General features: G+C 39.9%; 1 protein-coding gene across 1 annotated transcript; it reads right to left on the bottom strand.

Moving 5' to 3' along the window:
- Positions 1–257: 257 nt before the first annotated feature.
- Cubn (Cubilin) lies at positions 258–20,718 on the bottom strand. Its single transcript, XM_046626689.2, has 53 exons — positions 20,563–20,718; positions 20,208–20,337; positions 19,913–20,101; positions 19,572–19,631; positions 19,297–19,437; positions 19,107–19,210; positions 18,741–18,888; positions 18,424–18,666; positions 18,022–18,340; positions 17,544–17,869; positions 17,111–17,464; positions 16,861–17,023; positions 16,554–16,744; positions 15,847–16,366; positions 15,529–15,754; positions 15,084–15,401; positions 14,760–14,920; positions 14,319–14,657; positions 13,880–14,230; positions 13,237–13,766; positions 12,822–13,092; positions 12,273–12,530; positions 11,659–12,173; positions 10,073–10,274; positions 9,628–9,981; positions 9,332–9,531; positions 9,107–9,261; positions 8,807–8,995; positions 8,517–8,695; positions 8,206–8,427; positions 7,869–8,024; positions 7,677–7,755; positions 7,477–7,594; positions 6,648–6,810; positions 6,338–6,562; positions 5,857–5,939; positions 5,370–5,617; positions 5,082–5,279; positions 4,834–4,969; positions 4,151–4,484; positions 3,877–4,065; positions 3,599–3,761; positions 3,248–3,422; positions 2,903–3,145; positions 2,653–2,815; positions 2,333–2,556; positions 2,167–2,247; positions 2,018–2,082; positions 1,640–1,889; positions 1,359–1,521; positions 1,024–1,268; positions 794–905; positions 258–709 (listed from the first exon to the last, which is right to left on the bottom strand). Exons 1-53 carry the CDS (start codon positions 20,655–20,657, stop codon positions 705–707), a joined length of 11,271 nt encoding a protein of 3,756 aa, XP_046482645.1. The 5' UTR covers positions 20,658–20,718; the 3' UTR covers positions 258–704.
- Between the last annotated feature and the right edge of the window lie 1,322 nt (positions 20,719–22,040).

The following is a 22,040-nucleotide window of genomic DNA, read 5'->3' as shown; positions in this document are numbered from 1 at the left end:
GAGAGAAACGCCGGAGTATTCTCTGAGCCGTTGATTCCCACCCTAATCTCTCATTTCAAGTTATAGTCTCATTGACTGTTATAAATATAGAAATATAGACTGCTGGTTTCGTTGCTGCTACCAAGTAGCTTCTCTCTCTTGACGTCGTATACCCCGACCATACTTTTTCTCCTATAACTTATCGTGCGGCTTGGAAAACATGAAAAGTTCATAGTACTAGAGACTCAATCAAAATACACAGTTGCTTTTTTACCAATTGCAGTTTTAATTAAGACTCACCTCTATAAATACAAACATGATACAATCAGACGTGATTTATAGTACCTACACATGAAAATTATATCGAAGAATGGGTATAATGATTCAAGAAATTATCATAATACAAGATGACATGGAATGATGGTTCAATGTCGAACCAATAAAACCTCACAGGCTGAATCACATAATTCAAAAAGAAGAAAAATCATTTTCATATCGTAAATATCGCAGTAATCTAAATAAATATACAGATGGGATTGTCCCAACTCCATCAACAACATCACAGCTGTGACACTAAAAGTACTTTAGGTAAACTTCAATTATAAGTATCCGTGTGCAATTGGCAATTTCATTTATTGTAAATCTGGTCCTTTTCTTTCAAGCCCGTTGTAGCACAAATTGTCGAATGGTTGTACAATGTGCACGGACGGTTCAGCGCCAGTTCGTTATTCTGCAATTTATTCACATAATTTGAAAAACTACGCGTTAAGATAGAAGTGTAAATCATAATTCAAAATTTTCCATTGCTACTGACCATGACGACGTGCTTTGAATTCAATAATCCAGCCCATACCCCCGTTATTCATCGATGTCATGTACTTTATCAATATCTTGTAATTTGAGGAACGGTACGGAGTTGGAAGATCCTGCAACAAAACGCGAAGATTCGTTAAAGCTCGCTAATAAGTGGTAAAATAGAAAGATTTGCAATTGAAGAATTTGCAATTTTTTTCAAAGTTTAATTTTTACGTTTGCAATACTGACCTCGCCACAGTAACTTTTCACAAATAATTCCTGCCCATCGGGCTGTACATTATAAATTTTCAATACATCTGTCGGGCAGGTTTCCTTCACTCCAATGTCAAACACTTTGAAGTCTAGATCCACAACAAAACCCGATGGCACAGTCACTTCCCAAGTGCATTCGCTTACGTTACGGAACGGTCCCGGATATAGCGGGGATGTGAAGCGACCTTCGCTATTGTAAAGCTTTCCTCCGCAGCCTCTTCCTGCAACAAAATCAAATAGAATATAGATTAGAAAATCAATGGAACAGAAGTACAACGTAATAATAAACACAATCTCCAAAAACCTAGTACCTTTGTCAGTCGTCGTATACGTTATATCGTAATTTTGAAAGGATGAAATAGCTTGAGACCACGAATGCAAGCTCAGTTTGTTCCCAGAACTAAAGATAGGCTCTGGTATGCTGTAACCACACAATTGAGCCAAGGTGGTATTGCTGAAACTCCCATCATATATCTGCAATAAAATTTGTTACAAATTTACACTGTACCATCGTAAACACTGAAAACTTCCACAGTCTATCCGCATAGCGTGACACTGAAGGTCACATCGTATGCATTCTTAACACACCAACCTGTAACGCTTGGCTAGAACAATTTCGACTGGATGACAGGGAAAAGCTGTTAAAGTAAAGTGAAATCGTGGAATTCACTGGAGCTGTTATCGTGAAGAAACACTCGTCCGAACCTTGGTGAAAAATGCGCCCTTGAGGACGAGTGAAATTCCTATTACACACGCTCTCACTGTATTCGAGCTCAAATCCAGTGTGGCTTTCTTTTGGATTTGGGGACGATTCAAAAATGATTTCAATACCGTGTCCATAGCTGTGAAAAAACGGTTGATTAGCGGTATATTCATACTCGATGCGTTCACGCCTTCACAGGTAAGACGTCCTCAAAATTACAACACAACACACGATTAATCGAAATATAATGTACGTCTGCATTTATACCTGTGAAAATCGAATGGTAGATTACTACCACAGTATGAATAAGTTTCCTGTGTCAGACGGCTATTCTGAAAAATTAATTAACAGCTTATGTATAAATCAGCATAGACATTTATTGTGTAAAATATGAATATTCTATAATGTCTGATTACCATCCAGAAGTATCTATTTGGCCTTCCTGCACCACCGTAAACCAAGTTTTCCCCAAAACCTTCACTGATGTGGTTATCAGCCTGATAAAGAACATATCACAATACAGTAATGAAATTTCCTACAAGTATATCTGGAAACTCAAATCACAGTACAAAAACTACAAACATTTTTATCGTAGATAGTCAACTTGTCGTTATTACAATTCTCAGAACTCTCTAAGTCAAAGTGCTTGAAGTGTATGGTCAAACTCTTCCAATAGTTTAACCTTCCATCGGGGTAAGAGAGGAACCAGCGACATCTCAATCCAGCATCGTACACGCCCGGAAAGTTTGGTGATTTCAATTTTTGAGTATGATTTTCAATCAACAGACTTCTATTACCGCAAGGAGCTGTAACGTAGAAGAATTGCGTATACTTGTAAGTAGTCGGTAATATTTTGATTATTTTTATGCGGAAATTACGCAAGAACTATATACAATTCTTACAATGAAGTGCTTCAAGTGTTGCCGTCACTCCATTGCCATTTAGTGTACCATCGGTCACAAATCTGATCCACATTCTATTTGTTGTTGACGATATAGGTGGTGGAATAATATTTCCACAGTATATGCCGATCAGTTCGGAAAACGGACCCAATCCATCACGTATCTTTGGGAAGGAGGCAAAGAAAATATTTAACGACTATCTAAAATTTTGAAATCAGATCATTGTCTGAGATTCGTGAATGCTTTTTACCTCCAAATAGTCACCAGAGCATGACACGCTTGCTGTCCGATTTTCACCCGCTAGAGACGTTGCATTTTTCAAGTCCATGCTATTCATCGTCAGTCTAATGTAATGATCGCTCGCCGCTTGGACAGACCAGTGACAATCTTCCAGAGAATTGTAGATCGCATTAGTTTGTGTTCGGAAAGTTTGTGATCCTGAAAGATCGATATCACCCCCACATCCATTCGCGATACCGGTAGTGAATAAAACCTATGGATTGAGAAAATCACATGTCATCCCCTTCTAGGTACATTTGTCACTCTCACTTTATTGTCGGTGGTATAAAGGGCGAATATAGACTCATCAACTCGCCTTTGCTTTGAAGCCACGTCCGTGAACGGAATTGTCCGTAACGAAGTTTATGTTCATGATACCAGTTGTTGATCTGATCGCGGGGTTTCCAATCGACGTACCACACAGTAAAATTAACCTATTTTCTTTCTCCGTAGTCCGGGTGGAGTACACGGCTACGTAGTCGAACCGGCACCTAAAATTACATCACGGTACAGGAAGTTGGCGATTTCAATCATTTTACACGAAAACCAAATTCCACCATATTTCGAACATAATTTACGTTTTTAAGATAGGCATGTTACCAGTTCCTCCTCTTCATTTGTTTTGAAGATGATATTTCAAATTTAAAGGGTGAACATAACTACTAACCTTCTACTGGTTTCAAGATCGAAGCTTTCAATTCTGAGAACAATAGTTTTTCCAGGTGGGGCCTCTACGATCCAAGTACAATTAATTCTTCCGTAATAAGTATCACTAGCGTCTAACGCAGGTGAAGTTATGTCCGCAGGGCTGGTTATCACGCCGCCGCATTCTGTAAAATTTGTTTACAGTATTGCGTTGCAAAGGTGCGGGTGTTTTGATGAAACGTTAACAGATGATTGGAAAATTAGAAAAAGGAATCGTACTGCAGTATCTCAGAAACTTACCGTCGACGTAGTACTCTAATTTGAATCCCCTACGTTGAATATATGGGTCCGTTGCAAAGTGCATTTCCAATCGTGAATCAACTCTTTGTGTAGGCGGACCATCATCACCACACCAAGTAGTAGTGTCCCTCATATACCTATTGGTCTCTATTATAGTTAGGTTGTCATACTGACAGTTGCTGATCGTGTCTGCAGAAGAAATTGTGAGTACTTTAGGTGTGGGTCATCAAACGTAATTATTCGCACGCAATTCATACTTAACAAACCAATTTACCTGGACGTTCCAACTTGAATTCAATAAACCGTACAATGAAGTTCATTCCCGGCGCTAAAAACGTATAGTTACAGAACAGATTCCTTCCGTATATTCGGGGCCATCCAGGCGAAGTGAGATACTTCCTTTGCTTCGTTACTACTATGGTCCCACCACAGTTGGTGCCCCACTTTGCATGGAATCCATCCGCTTGAATTTTGTCATTTGACCGGAACAGAACTCTCATACGATTTGAAGTTGAGTTCAACGGCTGGGGTATTGTTCTACCGCATAGTTTTGGGTAAGGATACCACGAAGTAACCCCGGTTGTAGGATCCTCGCGCCAATCGAACACCTGTAATCAGAGTTGCACTTGTTCGTGATAATAAATGGTAACTGATCTCAGTGTGTTGCTAGTGAAGAAACCACAAAATCTAATTAATTATGGTAGTAAAGTCAGTAACGTTATACTGACGATAAAGCATATAAAGGAAAAATTGTCATTTCGCACATCTAGGCTTATTTAAATTTACTCAAATTCTAAAAACTTGACTCCTTCAAAGTCGCTTAAGCATTGCAAAACAGTAATTATCTTCTCAATGTTGCATTACGTTAATGTTACTTGCTTCAACCTCGTCATTACTTGTTGGTGCACAGTATTTGATTCGAATACGTTAGTCTAAGGTAAGACCATTAATAGATACCTGGACGAAATCCTTGGCACAGTCGGCACTTTCTTCCAGCTGGAACCGGTCTACAAACTCTAATCCTATGTGATATCCGTTGTCTACTGTTAAGTTCCATGAGCACTCAGCATTATTCGGATACTGTGTTGGGAACCTGTCAAAATATACTACATAACAGATACGGTGCTAAAGTGGTCGAAAATAAAACAATTGATTGAACGTTAATGAACTGTCAAAGAACTTGGCATAATTTGAATAATGCACACTTAGGACTGGAAATCTCTCCACGGTTTCTCGTGCGCACTATACCGCAAGCGGAATCATGTGAATCCAACTGTAGTTCAAAATCACTCGGGTCTTCGGCGTGATACTCAATCCACAATTTGTTAGATCTTGATGTTGTAGCATTCGGTGCAATAGATCCGCAATATTTGGGCAACATTGGCGAGGAGAAGCCGCCATTTCTGATTGAAAGGGGTAAATAGTTGTAGAATACAGAGAAACAAAAATTTTATATATAATACTATATTTATGAAGCTAAGCGTACATTTTACCTTATAGTAAGGTAGTTTCGTTCGCATCCTGTAAGATTCAATCTCTTAAAAGTCATTAGAAATTTCCCTCGTGCATCCGGATACTCTATTTTCCAGACGCAATCTATCGGGTACGTCTGATTTTTTGGTGCAGTAATTGTTTGAGAAGGGCCGCCCAGTAATCCACCGCACAGATTCCAGCGGTAGCTAATCGTGGCATTTACCTTACCTACTGTTCCTCCTAAATGATACCTGATTGCTTTATCTAACTGCCGACAGATTAATGCATAATCCTTGTTATTATTGATTCATTCGGTGCACTGTAATTAGTATAACGAGAAACAGAATGCACGGGTACGTTATTCAGCTAGTATAAGAATTTTTTAGTAAATTTATTTTCATGAGTCATTGATCGCTTTCTCGACCATAATATCACTCGAAGTATCAGACGTCAAAATTCATCAATCTTTATCTGTTGTACAATACGTTCCAGTCAATATTTACTCACCATAATTACATTACTTGGCGACGGACTTCGTAAGGTAATACCATCTACATTTCCACAAATTTGACCGAGTCGATGTCCAACACCTTGAATAAAAATGAAAGTTCTTCTCTTTAGGAAAAACAAGAAAACTGAAATAGATTTCACTGTCCCTGCTTAAAATGTCGGATACATAAAATGCTGGTCCTATTCGATCTGCGTCTGTAACTATTCCGAACTTATCTATACGGTAGGATCTCTATACGTCAACACAAAAACAAGATTAAAAAGACTATAAAATTTCAGATAAGAACCTGATTCATTTGTTCAAAACCTTAAGTAGAGTAAAAAATTCAACACCCTGTATGAAAAGTAAGCTCTATTTCGCATATTATCACGTTCATCGTATAGTTCATAGAAACTGAATAAAACATGGATTTCAAAACAATAGCTATGTCGATTGATTAACCTGGGCCTCAAGTTTGTGTTAACTGTCGTAACTTACCATCAGTTACCATAAGACTCGGGCCGAAATATCTACACTGGAAGCCTCTGTAATGAGTGAGTGCTCCACCAAGCACTCCTGACGCACTCAATGCAAGGGTTTGTTCTGTTGAATTGACGAAAGGCAAACGAAGTGTCCATTTACAATAAAAGTTCGTCAGATTGTAGATAGAATCGTCATGGGAAATCAAAGTACCCTGACCGCTTGTTAGTTTGCCACCACACACTGCGATAATGATATAAATTTGTGAATAATGTTTATGTAGTTTAAATGTGACAACGAGCGATATTGATGGCATTGCCTAACTCACGTGCAGGAGCGATGCTACTGTAACGAGCTTTGAAACCGCCGGTGGACCGAGGGTTTGTCCAGTACCGAACAAGCATCGTGTTGCCGCTACTAAGAAATTGCCTCTGCGTGCCGGTGCTCGTCGCGGTTCCAATCTCACCTTCATAATCGAAAGAATTGAAAAACTGAAAGAAATACCTGTATGAATTGTCGAGTTATATAAGTATGAAGTACTCAGCTGTTGAGCTTGGCAAGAACAACACAGTTAATACAAATATTTAAATTCAAAGTATCGTAGAATGGTAACCGAGGGTTTAATCACTTATCGATTTCACGTACATCTGATTTCAAGATTACAAAGGTTTCAAAAGATTTCACGGATTACAAATCATCTCAGACGATTTGAGGATATTTCTAAGGATCTCAAAGGATTGCAAGTGGTTTCACAAGACTTTTAATGATTTTAGGAGATTTCAGAAGATTTCAAAATTTATACAAAATTTCGAGGATTTCAAAGGATTTCATATGATTTCAAGAGATTCCTGAGGATTTCTAAGAATTTTAAAAGGTTGTGTACGAATTCAAGAGATTTTTAAAGGTTTCAGAAAATTTCAAAGATTACAGAAGATTTCAGCGGAGTTGAGTGGATTTTAAGAGAATTCAGAAAATTTCAGGTGATTTCAAGCGATTTTATCGACTATAAAATGTTTCAGACGGTTTCAAAGATTTTAACAGACTTCGCAAAATTCACGGAAAGGTGTACAACAGATTTCAGGAGTGATTAACCCGTCCGTTGAACCGAACGTTATAAAAATATGATGCACAGAGTAGCTTGCATTGATATCACGTACTATAATCCCCGGTGATAAGGAGTGTGATATGTCTTCAAGCGATGCAGATGGGTTAAAATCAATTAGATCGAATTGAACACGATATCCTTCTGGCACTGTTATTCTCCACCGACAAACTCTGTAAGAGACAAACACTAATATATATTAGTTGAAGAAAGAAAATGTAGTCAATGATTCGTTTATATTCAGAATGAAATTACCTCAGTCTTATAACCGTAGCACGAGGGTACCCGGGTGATGTGAATTCACCAGCTTCGCCGACGAGGTCACCGCCACATGCTGCAAAGTTTCGTTTAATGGCAATATATACTGACGTGGTACCATGTTCGCAGTGAATCTAAATCTTCCCACTCATTCTCAGCAGATCCTGTAGTACAAAAGAACTCACTTACTTTCTTCAGACATAGTAAATCTGATTTTGAATCCTTTAAACCTAGTGGACAGACTTTGATTGCTTGTGAAAACAATCTCTGCTTTATTTCCCACTGTTTGAATCACTCCAGGCTTCGAATATCCACAATATTTACCAATGCTGTTCTTCACCTCAGCTAAATGGAAAGACAAGAATTTATTTGTTTGTTTCTTAAGCCAAAATATACGCGTGGTTATTAGTATTAGTAATTTTAACACGACATGAGAGAGTTGATATTGTATTCTTATGAAATGCAGAAAATTTTCGATACTCTCCTCCTGTATATCGATAAATTGGAATGAGGCTTAACTACTTACGCTCGTTCCAGCCAGGTCTTACATAATCACTAATTTCGACATAGTCAGTATGGCTGCAATTCATTCTGCTTGGTAAATCGAGGTCTAAAAATTGCAGCTTTACTGTGTGAGTAGAAGTGCCGATGATGGTCCAGTTACAATGATACCCAGTTGGATAAGGGTCTGGATAATTAGGTGATTGTATCACTCCTTGTGTGCCTCGTACAACTCTGTTACAGTGATCTACGCACCATAGAATCGATTGAATTATTCAAAAATCGAGTAAAAATAATGTAATCAACTAGCTTCAAAATCTTCAAAAACTCGCTCACTGCCAGTGTTGACTATAGCCTTGAAACCATTTTTAGGTTCGGGTACATCAGTATAAAAATGAAGATACATGACATTTCCGCTCGTGGTCAAACTGGGTGGATTCGCGTTACAATATCGTCCTAAGGACGTCGATAACTCAGTTCCTCCATCTCTGATTTCAAGATATTCTTTATTGCAACTGAAACGTAATAGCATTACTTGTGACATCATCAAATCTTTCACATTGTCAAATAAACTACGCATCCAGTAATTGAGAATCGTCGACGGAGTTGTTGTAAAAGTTACTTACTCGGGATCGAAGGTAAAATCGAATCTCTCAGGGAAATGAATCGAGATCAGTTCTCCACCCGGTGCCATTACTGTCCAGGTACACTCGGTATATGGGTCTGGAATGTTTGGATAGTTTGGACTGCTTATGTTCCAACTTTGGTTTTCCTGCGTTAGAAGGATTTCACCACCACAATTCATTCCCACCTCCCTAAAGAATATTAATTTCGGTTAGAGGATCGATAAATGCCATTATCTTCCATAACGCAACACGAAAGAATGGAAACGAGCAAAGAACGGAGCAATGGAATGACAATTTTACCTGTACGTGAGTTTGAAGAGATTACGCATCTTCGAGCCAGTGAACTTGACATAGAGTAAATTCCCAGTTGTTTGCAAACTCTGAGCTGGAAGTGTGCTACCGCAATATTTGCCATCACCGAGGAGAGGGGACGAGACTGCGTGGCCGTTTTTCAACTGCAATCAGTAATCATTGTGAATAATCAGAGTGGAAGACATTATTGGGATGCAAATAATTAGAAATTACCATAACATAGTTTTCCGCACATGAAACATCAGTGCTACTTTGTATGTTCAATTCGGTAAACTTGACTTCTATAGTTCTCCCCGGCCTTACGGTAACCTTCCATTCACACACATGATGCCACCATCTACTATCAGGGTCAGAATCCGTTGTTCGATTAACTTCTATAACTCCGTTCGGTCCGTACAGCTCACCACCACATACTGGTGACACAAAATAATTAGATGTTGCCATGATCTGGTAGGGTAGTTGAATATTTCCACAACGATCTTAATCGATGAAGAATTTTGAAAAGATACCTCTCCGAACTACAGCCTTGAATCCGGTTTTATTTCCATACGAGTCGGTGTTAAATTCGATTTTCATTAAATTTGATGCTTCTATAGTCGTGCCAGTAGTGTTGCGATAGCAGAAGTTTCCTATCTGTGTCCACTGTTGCTGAGATGTCAAAGAATTTCCCGTATAAATTTTAACTTGATCAGCAATGCAACCTTCGGTTTCTTCCAGGTCGAAACTGATAAATTTTATTGCTAAGTGTGTTCCAGGAAGTGACTCGATGGTCCAGGTGCTTTTGAGTTCGGATTCGTAACCATTTGGCCAGCCAGGTGACATGAGAGTGTAGGTGCTGTTCCTCAGAGCAGTCAACACGATTACTGTATCATATAATGCACGTTTTTAATAAAAAGAATTTACGCATGTGTAACGCGCATGCCGGTAGTCAAATTTTACTTATCAAGCACTTACCTTCACCCGAAACAGGATCTTCAGGACCAATGGTACTTCTGGGAACTTCCAACCAGCTTAAGAAAAATTTGCTACCTTCTTGTAATATTATCGAATTGAACTTGATGTAAACTACATTACTGGAAGTTCGTACCATACTCGGTAATATCATACCACACTCTCTCATCAAAACCGGAGCATCCGCGTCATATCCATCATAAATCTACGACGTAAAGAACAAAAATTAATCACCAACTATAAAAATCGTACTGAATTGCTATTGTAAGATTTTTCCCGACTTCCCCCCGTGTAAATAATTTAACCCTAGATTGCTACACGAGGGTCCCCGAGACCACACAGTAATTTTCATAGGCTAGCTCTTGAATAATGGGAAGGACCATAATAGAGCTTGGGACCATGTGGTGAAAAAAAGTTTGGGGTCTCCTCAGTAGTGATACAAGTCGGTGAGATCAATTACCGTCGAACCGCTGAGTAGCGAGTGTCTGAAGTGAATCCGGGGTCTCCGAGACCTCAGTGTGGTAACAACGTACCTTTTTTGAGGACAAATACTTCTTCTAATTCAATTTATTTTATGTTTATAACATTATATATTTGTCCCACGTTTTTATGATTTCTTGTTTTATTTAATTGAAAACATCGTAAAAATCGAGATTGATGCGTCGTGGTTAGAGCTCTGTACTGATTAATTTGTCTATTGCTAGATTCGAGCTGAAGATTTACAGAGTAAATATTTGTACACAATAACTCATGCAAATATCACTAACGTATTTTACAGTCTAAAATATGCAAACCCGGAGTAAATCGTGTAGCTGCGAAGAGGTAGAAGCGCTACCTCATTCTCGGCTACAACGAGAGCGCTTTGATACTTCAAACTTATACCAGTAATAACGTAAATGGATTATCATTGTATTGAATGAAAAATGAAACTAATAAATACTTCACATTACACATGGATATTTGTAATATCGCCTTTTCCTTCCAGCCTGTGTTTAATTTATGAAATTGTTGAATGTTTTTACGTATGCACGTGTAAATGAATTTTTCAGAGAACCGGTAGTGAATGTCATACAAGCGAAAACATTGGTGAAAGCGAAAGTTTTAGGTGCAGATATAAAGTTTTCTACACTATCGTGCAAGTCACCCGAATGGTGAGAATGAAAAAATTTGTTATGTTGACAACATGCAGTTTCGTTGATACTATTGAAATATCAAGTCGCCAAATTTTCGTTCCATGCTTTAGAATGTTCCTTTTAAAATGCTAAAAGAAGTTTCAAAATCGTGCTCCTGGGAGAGAAGATATGAATTTAAAAAAAAAAAAGTGTAAAATCGATATTTTTCTCGCGTATCTGGATGTTCTTTCCGTTTTAAACCCGTATCAATTTTTTTTTTTCGTTATAGAGCTGTTCCTTGATAGATTCTCAATCAATTTGAAAAAAAGACTTAAATATGTCAATTTTAACTATAGTTATGGAGAAAAATCTAAATGATCGAGACTCTGGTATGACAACGACGTAGACAAAAAATAGGTGTGGCAATCTAGGGTTAATACGAAAATTACTTTCTATCTTCTATTATGAGGTACTCACAACAAGTGCTATGTAACATTCGCTTCCGTATTTTTCGATATAGAAATCTTTGAAGGTGATTTGTATCGTAAATCCGCTGTCAACGGTAATACGCCAGAAATATTCTCCGTCCAGTATGCATACATTTGGATATAACGGAGACGCAATGTCTCCACTGGGTCCTGACAGCTCCAGATTTCCATGTACAATGCTATAATCAGCTACGAATCCTTTTTTTGTATCTTCCGCGCTACTTCTGAACTTGACCCACAAATTTTTCTGCGAAATTATCGTGCTTGCGTTTTTGCCGCAATACACATCGAGTAGTCTTCCAGCCCCATTCACTTCCCGTACCTCGACGTAATCCAAATTACAGTTCTCACTTTCAGTCACATCGAACTCCCTGAATGACAAGCTTATCGCGTTCCCCGGCGATATTTGAAGGTTCCAAACACACTCCACATTTCGGGGATAATTGCTTGGATATCCAGGTGTGGCAATCGCTCCCTGTTCCGATGTGTAAGTACCTCCGCAAGCTGTCATTATGTTTTAACAATCAGTATTATCACTTTAGAGAAACATTGCCCTACCTATCTACTTCACCAAACATTAGGTCTTAGATATTTGGACGATACCTGAGTTCAGGACAGAGTAAGCCCCTGTAAACTTTCCCACGTACAATATGCCGTACTGAGATGTGGCATGGATGGATAAAACATTTCCTTGACTTGTTATTGGCGGTGGAACTTTAGTTCCACACCAGGTACCCAGCGATAGTCCACCTGTTTCTTCGCCCTCAAAAACCTTTATAGAAAATGCATCGCACTCATCGCTACCCACAACAAGCGATGACGGTAGTCTCATGTCCGTCAACGTTAAAGTGACATGATCCGCTGCATGAAACACGGGTTAACATGATAATTATAACGCGTCTGATTTACCGAATTCCGCGTCATTTAATGCTCAACAATCAAAAATTTTATTTGTCTCCTGACCAGGATTTTAATCAGTTGGAATAACTTACCCTTGGATCAAAAGATATTAGTCTGAAGATTTAACTTTACTCGTGAAATTTTAAAGTTACGAATCCTTTCTGGCCGATTCATGCTGGCCGCATGAATCATTTGAGTAAAAACGTTGTGCTTGATATGTTGGAATAATATGCAATTAGTGAAAACTTTCACCTGGATCTTCGGCTATAATGGTCCATGTGCAGTTCTCTATATCTGTATGTAAGCCGATTGCAGAATTCATCGTTATAGTTCCGGCACTACGGGTGACAATGCGTGCTCCGCATGCCATATCGTACCTTGCCTTGAAACCCTTCGCCGTGATGAGGCTGTCTGTTCTCATGACTACTAAAAGGCTGTTGCTCGAGGAAATGTAAGACGGAGGGAGTACATTGTCGCAATGAGTTCCCAGTAGGCGCGCATCTTGCGTTGAACCATCGTAAATCTGTTACGAAATGCAGACATTGTTAATCTAACATGGTCGTAGCAAATGGTGCATTTTCATACAGCCCTATAATATTTAGCCATCAGGGCTATTTTCTTTCATGACAATCAGAACGGAAAATAACTAGGAGAACTTAGTACATACCTTGACATAATCGTCTTTACAGTTTCTTGTCCTCTCAACATCAAAGTCCAGGAATGTCAGATTGACGAGGTGGTTTTCAGCAATTTGAATGAGCCACTCACAGTTCTGATTTTTCTGATAGTTCAACGGGTAGTTTGTGGAATGTATGACCCCCGTAGCTGTGGTGAATTTACCACCGCATTCGATAGGAACGCTTCTATAAGTAGCTTTGAATCCCGAACGTTCGATAGAGGAGTCGGCGTGAAATTTGATGAACATTTGCCTTCCTGTACTGGTAAGTGTCACCGGGCTGGACACGTGGCACGTTTCTATTAGCTGTATCGCATTATCATCGGCTCCATTGTACACGCTCAATTTATCAAATCCGCATTTCGACGTCTTTTCTATGTCGACTTCAACCAACTGAATTTCTATACTGTGAGAATAGTCCACCTCGATGTTCCAATTGCATTCAATATTTGCTGGGTACGGCCCGGGCCATCCTGGAGATGTGATCGTACCTTGTGGTCTAGTTAAGAGACCACCGCAACCTATAAATTCATCAACATTTTAGCATTTATTGTTACCCTAAAACTTCGATGAAATTCCGTACATGCGGAATTGATTTCATGAAACAAATATATGCTTGACTTCATAAACTAACCGTTTACAACCCATTCAAGCCGGAAGCCATTACTTGCAATGTAGCTGTCGGAATAGAATTGAAGAAAGACCTGACGTTGAGTAGATACTATCTTTGGTGGAAGTTCCATGCCACAGTATTTGTTGATAAATTTCTTCGACACATTGTAATCCCCTTCGCTTACTGTTAGGTAATCGTAATCGCAAGAGTAGTCGAGCCCTGCTTCTAGGTCGAAGTGAGAAAAGGTCGCATTTATCTTGTTACCCAGGGGCGCCTCGATCACCCAGCTACAGTTTTCTCGGTGTGGGTAATTGTTCGGGAAATTTGGCGATTCAATCACTCCTCGGAAACCCTTAAGTATGCGGTGGCATACTGTAAAAATTAAAAGTCTCTCCTTCAATAATTTTTTTGAATTTATAATCTGACTTTAATGGTATTCATTGAAGCCAATACCACTCACTAGTTTGGTAATTTATGTGAAAACCACGACCGGCGTTGCTGTAATCGCTATGGAAACGAATGCTGGCTACATTCGTTGTCGTCTGTACGTAGACCGGATGGTTGCTGCTGCAGTATTTTCCCAAGCTTTTGATGTGTCCAGGAACCCCTTCAGTAATCTTGACAAAATCAAATCGACATTGGTCATGTTCTTCGAGCTGGAGGTCCACTATGATAAATTCAATAATGCTGCCGGGAGCAACCGTAATTTTCCAGTTGCATTCAGCTTGGTGATAATACGGCTCAGGATAATTAGGAGAAGTGAACGACCCACTTGAGGTTGTTGAAACACCCCCGCAACCTGTTGAGATTTAAAAAATATTGTAAAGTGGATATATGTATTCAATCATAAAGTATATCCTCCTTGTTGTCCATGACCCGACATGAGGCAATAATTACAAACCAACTACGTTGCTGTCCCATTCTATATTGAAACCGGCGCCACTTCTTGAGTAATCAGATGTAAATTTCAGGTACATTTGATTGCCGAAGCTGGAAATTTGCCTCGGTATTTCTGTTCCGCAGTATCTGCCAATCAGAGGAGATGAATCCGAGCCCCCGTTTCTGAGGACAGTGGAATTTCGTGTAACATGTAAACACGCAACTATATCTCCATGGCTCCGAAAGTAGAATTTTGTGGCAGGGTACTATTATACTTTGTGGCGCTCGAGCACCGCTAATTGCGTTACATGCATACGAAAATATGAGCAGGGGATGTGGACTTTACCTAACTTCGAAACTGTCAGATATGCATGATGGGTGCCACTCGATGCTGAAATTCCTAACATTCAATACGACTTGGTGCTTGCTAGGAGCATAGATGAACCATTCGCATACTCTGTTTGTTGGGTAGGGCTGGGGGTAACCTGGCGACTTAATGACGCCTGTCAGCGTGGATAAGTGCCCGCCACAGAATCTTGAAGCATCGATAAATGTATACGCAGCCATAAATCCGTCCCTCGCTACGGAATGATCTGTATGAAAGTTGATCGACATCTTTTGCGATTGCGTCGTCATCACGTGAGGTATCGCCGTTCCGCAGAACCTGAAACGAGGTAGAGAATTACCACACACTGACACATACGGTTGGCACAATCTTGGAAAGCTTTTTTCCTGCAGAATTTGGAAATATACACAAAAAAGTGGTGAATTCGTCAACGGATATAACTTACGTTCCCATTTCCTGTTTCACGTCCATCTCAGTATAATCGTATACTTTGACATAATCGTGGTGGCAGGCTGGATGTGATTCTAGATTAAACGAGTGCCAACTAAGCCGCACAATAAATCCTGAGGGTGCCTGAATGTTCCAGGTGCATTCCTCGTTATGACCGTATTTCCCGTCGTCAGAGGGGGACTGAATTATACCCGTTGTTGCTATAAAGTTACCTCCACATCCTAGTTGGGAAGAATGATGAATGATGAATAGTCGTGGGTTACGACTTTGATTTAATCTAAGGATAATTGAGAATTAGGAAAATTCTGCTTACTTATATCGATAACGTCGTAGGTAGCCATGAACCCTCGTGTCTCATTACGGGCGTCTGTATTAAACTTGATCCACATATTGTTGTGCGTTGACATAATGGGGAAATTGGGAATCGATACGTTAGTGCCACAGTAGGTTCCAAGCATTGTCGCCTTCTCACTTTGACCATCGTGGATTTCCAAGTAATCGTAGTTGCAATAGGATTGCCCTGAACCCTGAATATCCATATCATTGATCGTCAATCTTATAGCTTTCCCAGGTGGCTGTATTATTTCGTAGATGCATGTCCTCGACGCTGGATAAGGATTCGGATAGTAAGGGGATTTCAAAACGCCCGTGGATTCTACAAATTCTCCGCCGCAATCGACCTCGTAATTTAGTTTAAAGCCTTTCCCATGAAAAGACTGATCACTTTTGAATCTTATCAGTACAACATTTGAGTCAGATCGTATAGACTGCGGCAGCGTGGAGCCGCAATACCTCCCAATCAATGGACTTCTTACGTCCATACCTTCCCGCACCTGTAGCAAAGAAATATATACATTCGGTATTTTGTAGCCCAAACACGAGTAAAATGTAGCGCACCATTAATTCAATAACTTCAAATTAATACAAAGGCTAGTGGAAAATCTGTAAAATATGCACTGCCATTTAAATTCACTGTGCGTGGCGACAGTGTGAAAAATATGTACAGCAAAGTTTACGCACCTCAACAAAATCCCACCTGCAACTATAGGAACCCTCGAGGTCGAAGCTGACCCATGTTAGCTTGATTCGTTCTCCAACCGGTATTTGAATTCTCCACTCACAATCCAAGTTTGGATCGTACCGAGTCTCGAAATTGGGTGAAGTGATGGTGCCAGAAGACGCAGTATAAATGCCTCCGCATCCCGGTGATCCTGAAGAAATCATTTTTCAAGTAACACTAAAAACAACTCTCACAAGACCAGTGACCCGCGTTTCTATTGTTTTAAATACGCAAAAAGCATTGATACAGTTAAAATATTTTTGACACCTTCAATGGCCGAGAAACCGATCTCAAAACCGAGGTCTTGTCCCGAATCGTCAGAGTGAAAATGAAGCCAAGCTTCCGATCCAGATGTAACAAGTTGTGGTGGATGGGTGTGGTTACAGAAAAGTCCCAACTGATGGCTTCTGTCGCTTGGCCCATCCGTAATCTGTTACAATGAATAAGACGTTCATTTACTGACTGCAGTACCGCAGCGTACTTGATAAACTGATGGAACGAAACAGAATAACTGTACCTTCAGATAATCTTTCTGGCAAGTAGGATTCTCCTCCAGCATCATTGTGTAGAAGTGGAATTGAATTCGCTTTCCAGGGTTGACGATAACGTGCCACCGGCAGTCTCTGTTGGGCGGATATCTACGCGACCATCCCGGAGACTTTATCATACCAATACCTGCGCTCACCTCACCTCCACATTGAGGCTCTATCGACGTCCAGTTGATGCTGAATCCGTCATGAGATTTGCTTGTGTCCGAGTGGAACCAGAGGTACACATACCTATCAGATGAGATTATACTTCCATTTCCGGGTAAGTTCGTGCCACAGTATCTTCCGATGGAGTGTTCTGCAGCTGTGCGGCCGTCATGAATCTGTGGATTGTTTAGGTACAATGAAACCGATGTACTACGGACATGGTGTTAGTCTTTTAAGTAGTCTTCCATGACTCACCTGAAGGAAATCGTTCTGACAGTTCGTGGAAGATTCCAAGCCGAAAGCCGTGAAGGTAATATTCAAAACTTTGTTTTCATTGGCCTTAAGAACCCAGGCGCAGCTCAAGCGATGTGGATACTGACTACCGTCACTGGGGAATTGCAAAATCCCTGCTGGTTCCTCAATATTTCCTCCACAGGCCTCTCTGGGAGTTTCACACCGGGGTCCAGTAAAGCTTGTGGTGCACTTGCAAGTTGGTCGTTGTCTTGCAGAAACGGTACATATACCCTGATTTTGACAAGGATTAGGATCGCAAGGATTCGCTTGGGTATCGCAGTTTCTTCCTAAACATTGAAAAATGCACGACTTGCTCGCTGAGTGTCCTTTTGATCCACTAGCTCTTTTTCAAAGATGAATATAATACACGCAGTTTCGGTAGCTTTCAACGCCAACCTTTTGAATCATCAAGGTCAATATACGTATCAGAATATCTCACCGGTATATCCAGATTGACATCGACACGTGTAATCATGAAGCCCATTTGGAATACAAGTTCCGTGGCTGCAGGGGTTGCTGGTGCAAGCCGAAGGACCCAAAACATCGGATCCCACCTCGCAGCCGTTTGGTCCCATTCCATCACCATGATAACCGGCCGGACAGCGACATTGAACGGACCAGTCGCCCATGCCTGGGCTATTGATGCATGTGGCTAACGGATGACAACCGCCGTTGTTTATTCTACAACGCCCGACGTAGTTGCAGGTCACGCCATCGCCCTCATAACCAGTTGGACACGATGCGCACATCCTTGACCCCTACAAAAAGGATGCAGTTTCACTGTCAACCATTCATAACGCCCATGAATCAATGTTTCCGATAATTTTGTTTCTTGCAATACCATTGTATTGAAGCATTGCACTAAGGGTGAAAGACTGCAGCCACCGTTGTTAGTAAGACACTCGTCGATATCCGCGCAGTAGTATCCATTTCCTGTAAAACCCTGAGGACAAGATCCGCAGTGAAAGCTCCCAGGCAGGTTGATGCACGGTACCATGGGACTGACGGAGCATGGAGGATGCTTGGCAGCACACTCGTCGACGTCTTCGACACAAGCCGGATTTGCACTGGTACTAGTCCAACCCTACACAATGAACAATTAAAAAACCTTCGCGCAAAGAAAACCGGTACCGACAACGATCGATTTTAGATTTTTACCTCGTCGCACGAGCAAGAGTAGCCAAGTAATGTATTCTTATTATCAACGCAGACACCGTGCCCACACAGTTCGTTTGAGTTTTCTCTGTTGCATACTTTTGTCTGTTTAGTGCAGTGTATACCGTACCATCCTGATGTACAGTCGCATCTGTTGTTTAACAAATAAAATCTTCGTCAGTTGCATCATGTTTCAATTGCCCAGAACAGTTTTATCCAGTATATGTACAAGTTTTGCGTTAGGAGCATCTGGTGAAACCAGTTTTTCCGTAAATGGTGCTCCTCTGCACCACCGCGGTGATACATAATAAATTATAGTAAAACCGAACAAAATGTCTACTAAGAGATGGTTTTCTCCTTGAAACCCACCGATAACTTCCAGCGAGATTTCTACAGACAGCATTGTTCTGACATCCTAAATCAGTTCCGAGGTACCTGGCACATTCATCAACATCCTTAGTGCACTGCGGCCCCTGGAATAACAATAAATGCATTTCATTTTTTTAAATACATCATCAATGCACCTCAATCGCTGCAGCGAAGAATAAAAAGAAATTACCTCCCAGCCTTCTATGCAGCGGCATTTATACCCGTCTATCAAATCCTCGCAAGTACCGCCATTCTGGCAAGGATTACTTGCACATTCATCGGTTTGTAACTTATTCAGGATATCTCTGATCTGGCGTTCCGTTCGACGTACCTGGGTTATGGAAGTACTCATATCAATGCTAGTCAGCCGTATGTGATAAGATATAAATTATTGAAGCGAAAGAATTGTTGAAACTTGCTGAAAATAATTATTGTATCGAACAGCAAATAGGTAATAATACTTACTCGTACGGTGAGCCGCTGAATTCGAGTTCGTGCAAAATTTTCAAGACTATCACTTCCATCCTAGAACATGAGAGGTGAGCTTAGATTTACCATAAGAAAGTCAATGAGAAGCGGGTGAAATGATCGAATGAAAGACGAATAAAAGAAGAAATAGTCGACGAATGAAAAATGCGTAAAATTTTGGCAGTGCTCAAAATATTTCATTGCAAACCGAGACCCCGACGAAAGTGTGGGACTCATACCAGTTCCCTTTACCCTGGATGAGCAATTACTTCAAACGATTAAGTTGGAGTTTCTTCTGCCGAATAGACGAAGAGCATAATGATTTCGTTTATTCTTACGGTACGTTGATTTCCAGAAGGAATACTATTGGTATCGTTCTGTCCAGCCCCAACTTCAATCGCGCTAATTCTGCTCACTAGACCAACGCGATCGTCGTATATCGTTCCTTTTATCTCCCTTAGACTGGACTCAACATCTGCGAGAATTCCATATTTCCATCTTTCCACCAATTGCGAAGCGTTGTACGCCTGTGATCGAAATTTAATTTTCAAATGACGTTTTGATAAAATGAGTAAAATCATACTCATCACGTTCCTACATGGGAAAGTGAAAATTTGCAAGTCATTGACTCACCGATGACGCGACCTGTACCAGATTGAGTCCGTTTACGGTGACGTAGCTCGTACCACGAGTCTGTAAAGTGATGTTCTTATCTTGGGCACTAGTGATGAAGAGATTTCCGTCGCGAACTTCCAGCACCGGCCTGTTAAATTTTGAAATTATAGCGATGTATTTTTACGTAAGGCACGTGAATACAAGTCTGTAAACTGAATAAAGTTTGTATCAATACAATACATCAATCATTCTGGTACGGGGTGAATTCAAGCAAACTGTAAACATTTAAATTGGTTTCAAAGTGAATTTCTTTTGATCCAAAATTTGCGAATTAATTAGTTCGCTTTCTCTTACTGCAGGATAAAAACCTCACCTATCATTCATCCACGTTTCGGAAAAGCTTACAAAGGTAGTAAGCAAAGCAAAGGCCACGACCCATCGGGACTGCAAGAGGGTCCTTGCAGTCATTTCGTACGAAATCCCTTTCAACACTCGACCACTCTTAATAAATATTCAAAATAGGTAGCATTACAGAATAAATAGATTTCTCCCCAGGCACTGTTGCTAGCTAACTGAGGCGTGAGAGGCGTCAGTGTCTCGATATCATACAATTTGGTGGGCGTTTTCAATAACACCCAATATTAAATTACAACCATAAAATGTCCGAATGATTCTCAGAATCTCCAAATGAATTGCCAAAACCGTATTCCCACTCATGCAGAATGTGAGATATTTGGATAATCGTTTTTGCCTCTTTTTTTTTTTTTTTGCAATGTTCAACATGCTCCTGGACTATCGGTTCGACTACATAGTAGGTTCATTCTGTGTACAAGGCATATATTCATCTCAAAATAATTAAAACCTACATTTTTGTAACACCTTTTTTCAATATTCACAAGTACAGTGCGTTACGACGTACGTGATTAAAACCGAGCGAAAAATGGCTTGGAGTTTGTAGCGTAATGCATTAAATAGTAATACTGATAACAGGTACAACGTTAGTGGGCAGTAACAGATCACACATTGTCTGCACCTTCCAGCCTGAGTGCCCAGTAACAAGAAATGAAATTCTTAGCTAGTTCAATTAATACAAAATGTATTCTAAATAAAGTTCGATATAAATAAATATATGCTGTATATGCAGCCATATATTTATTTATAACAGTATTATATTAATAACATGGGAATTTTAGTTACTTGTCTCTGTTCACTATGTGTATCGATCATAAAATACGAGAGTGGATATAAATTCACATTATCGATTCGGCTTATGTTGTTGGAATGTTAGAAATCCAGAAAGTGAAATTATTGTAAACTTGGGCCGAATAGTCGAGACCTAAATTGTAACATGAATTGCCTGCAAGGTGGGTCACGGTAAGTTTAGTTGCCTACAAGTTTCACAAGGCATTAACTCTGGAATACTATGTATTCCGATATAAATCCTTGAAAAAATGATAAACAGATTCCACGAGGGATTCTGGATTTTATATAAAATTTAAATTCTCATTTCCGATATCGCAGTTTTTTCTTATGAGAAGAGGGATAAATTATAAACGAACAAATAAAGGCTGTTTGATCTTGTCGTAAATAATTGTGATTCTACGTATTACTTCAAATATTCTCAAGATTTATGGTGATTTCTAAAATTATTCTTATTACAGCATACTTACGATCAGGGGTAAATTTTGTTTCACTCGAATGTCATCAATAATGTAAATACTTTCATTATCGATCCAGTACGTCATAATTACGTCGGTAATGAAAACACCGCCATTACTATCAAACAACGGGAAGTAGAACTTACTTTCCATCAACGACGTACCATCAGACGATAACTACTGTCTATTTATA

Source organism: Neodiprion pinetum, chromosome 5 (genome assembly GCF_021155775.2).
Source record: "Neodiprion pinetum isolate iyNeoPine1 chromosome 5, iyNeoPine1.2, whole genome shotgun sequence".
NCBI classification, from domain to species: domain Eukaryota; kingdom Metazoa; phylum Arthropoda; class Insecta; order Hymenoptera; family Diprionidae; genus Neodiprion; species Neodiprion pinetum.
This window is presented reverse-complemented; position numbering and strand designations above follow the sequence as displayed.

Coding starts and splice junctions, on each gene's coding strand:
- Cubn (XM_046626689.2), bottom strand. CDS start 20,657: ATGACTGCAAGGACCCTCTTGCAGTCCCGATGGGTCGTGGCCTTTGCT. Junction 17,870..18,021: donor ATGTCAATCTGGATATACCG/GTGAGATATTCT, acceptor TTCAATGTTTAG/GAAGAAACTGCGATACCCAA. Junction 5,280..5,369: donor CGAAACTACCTTACTATAAG/GTAAAATGTACG, acceptor CCTTTCAATCAG/AAATGGCGGCTTCTCCTCGC.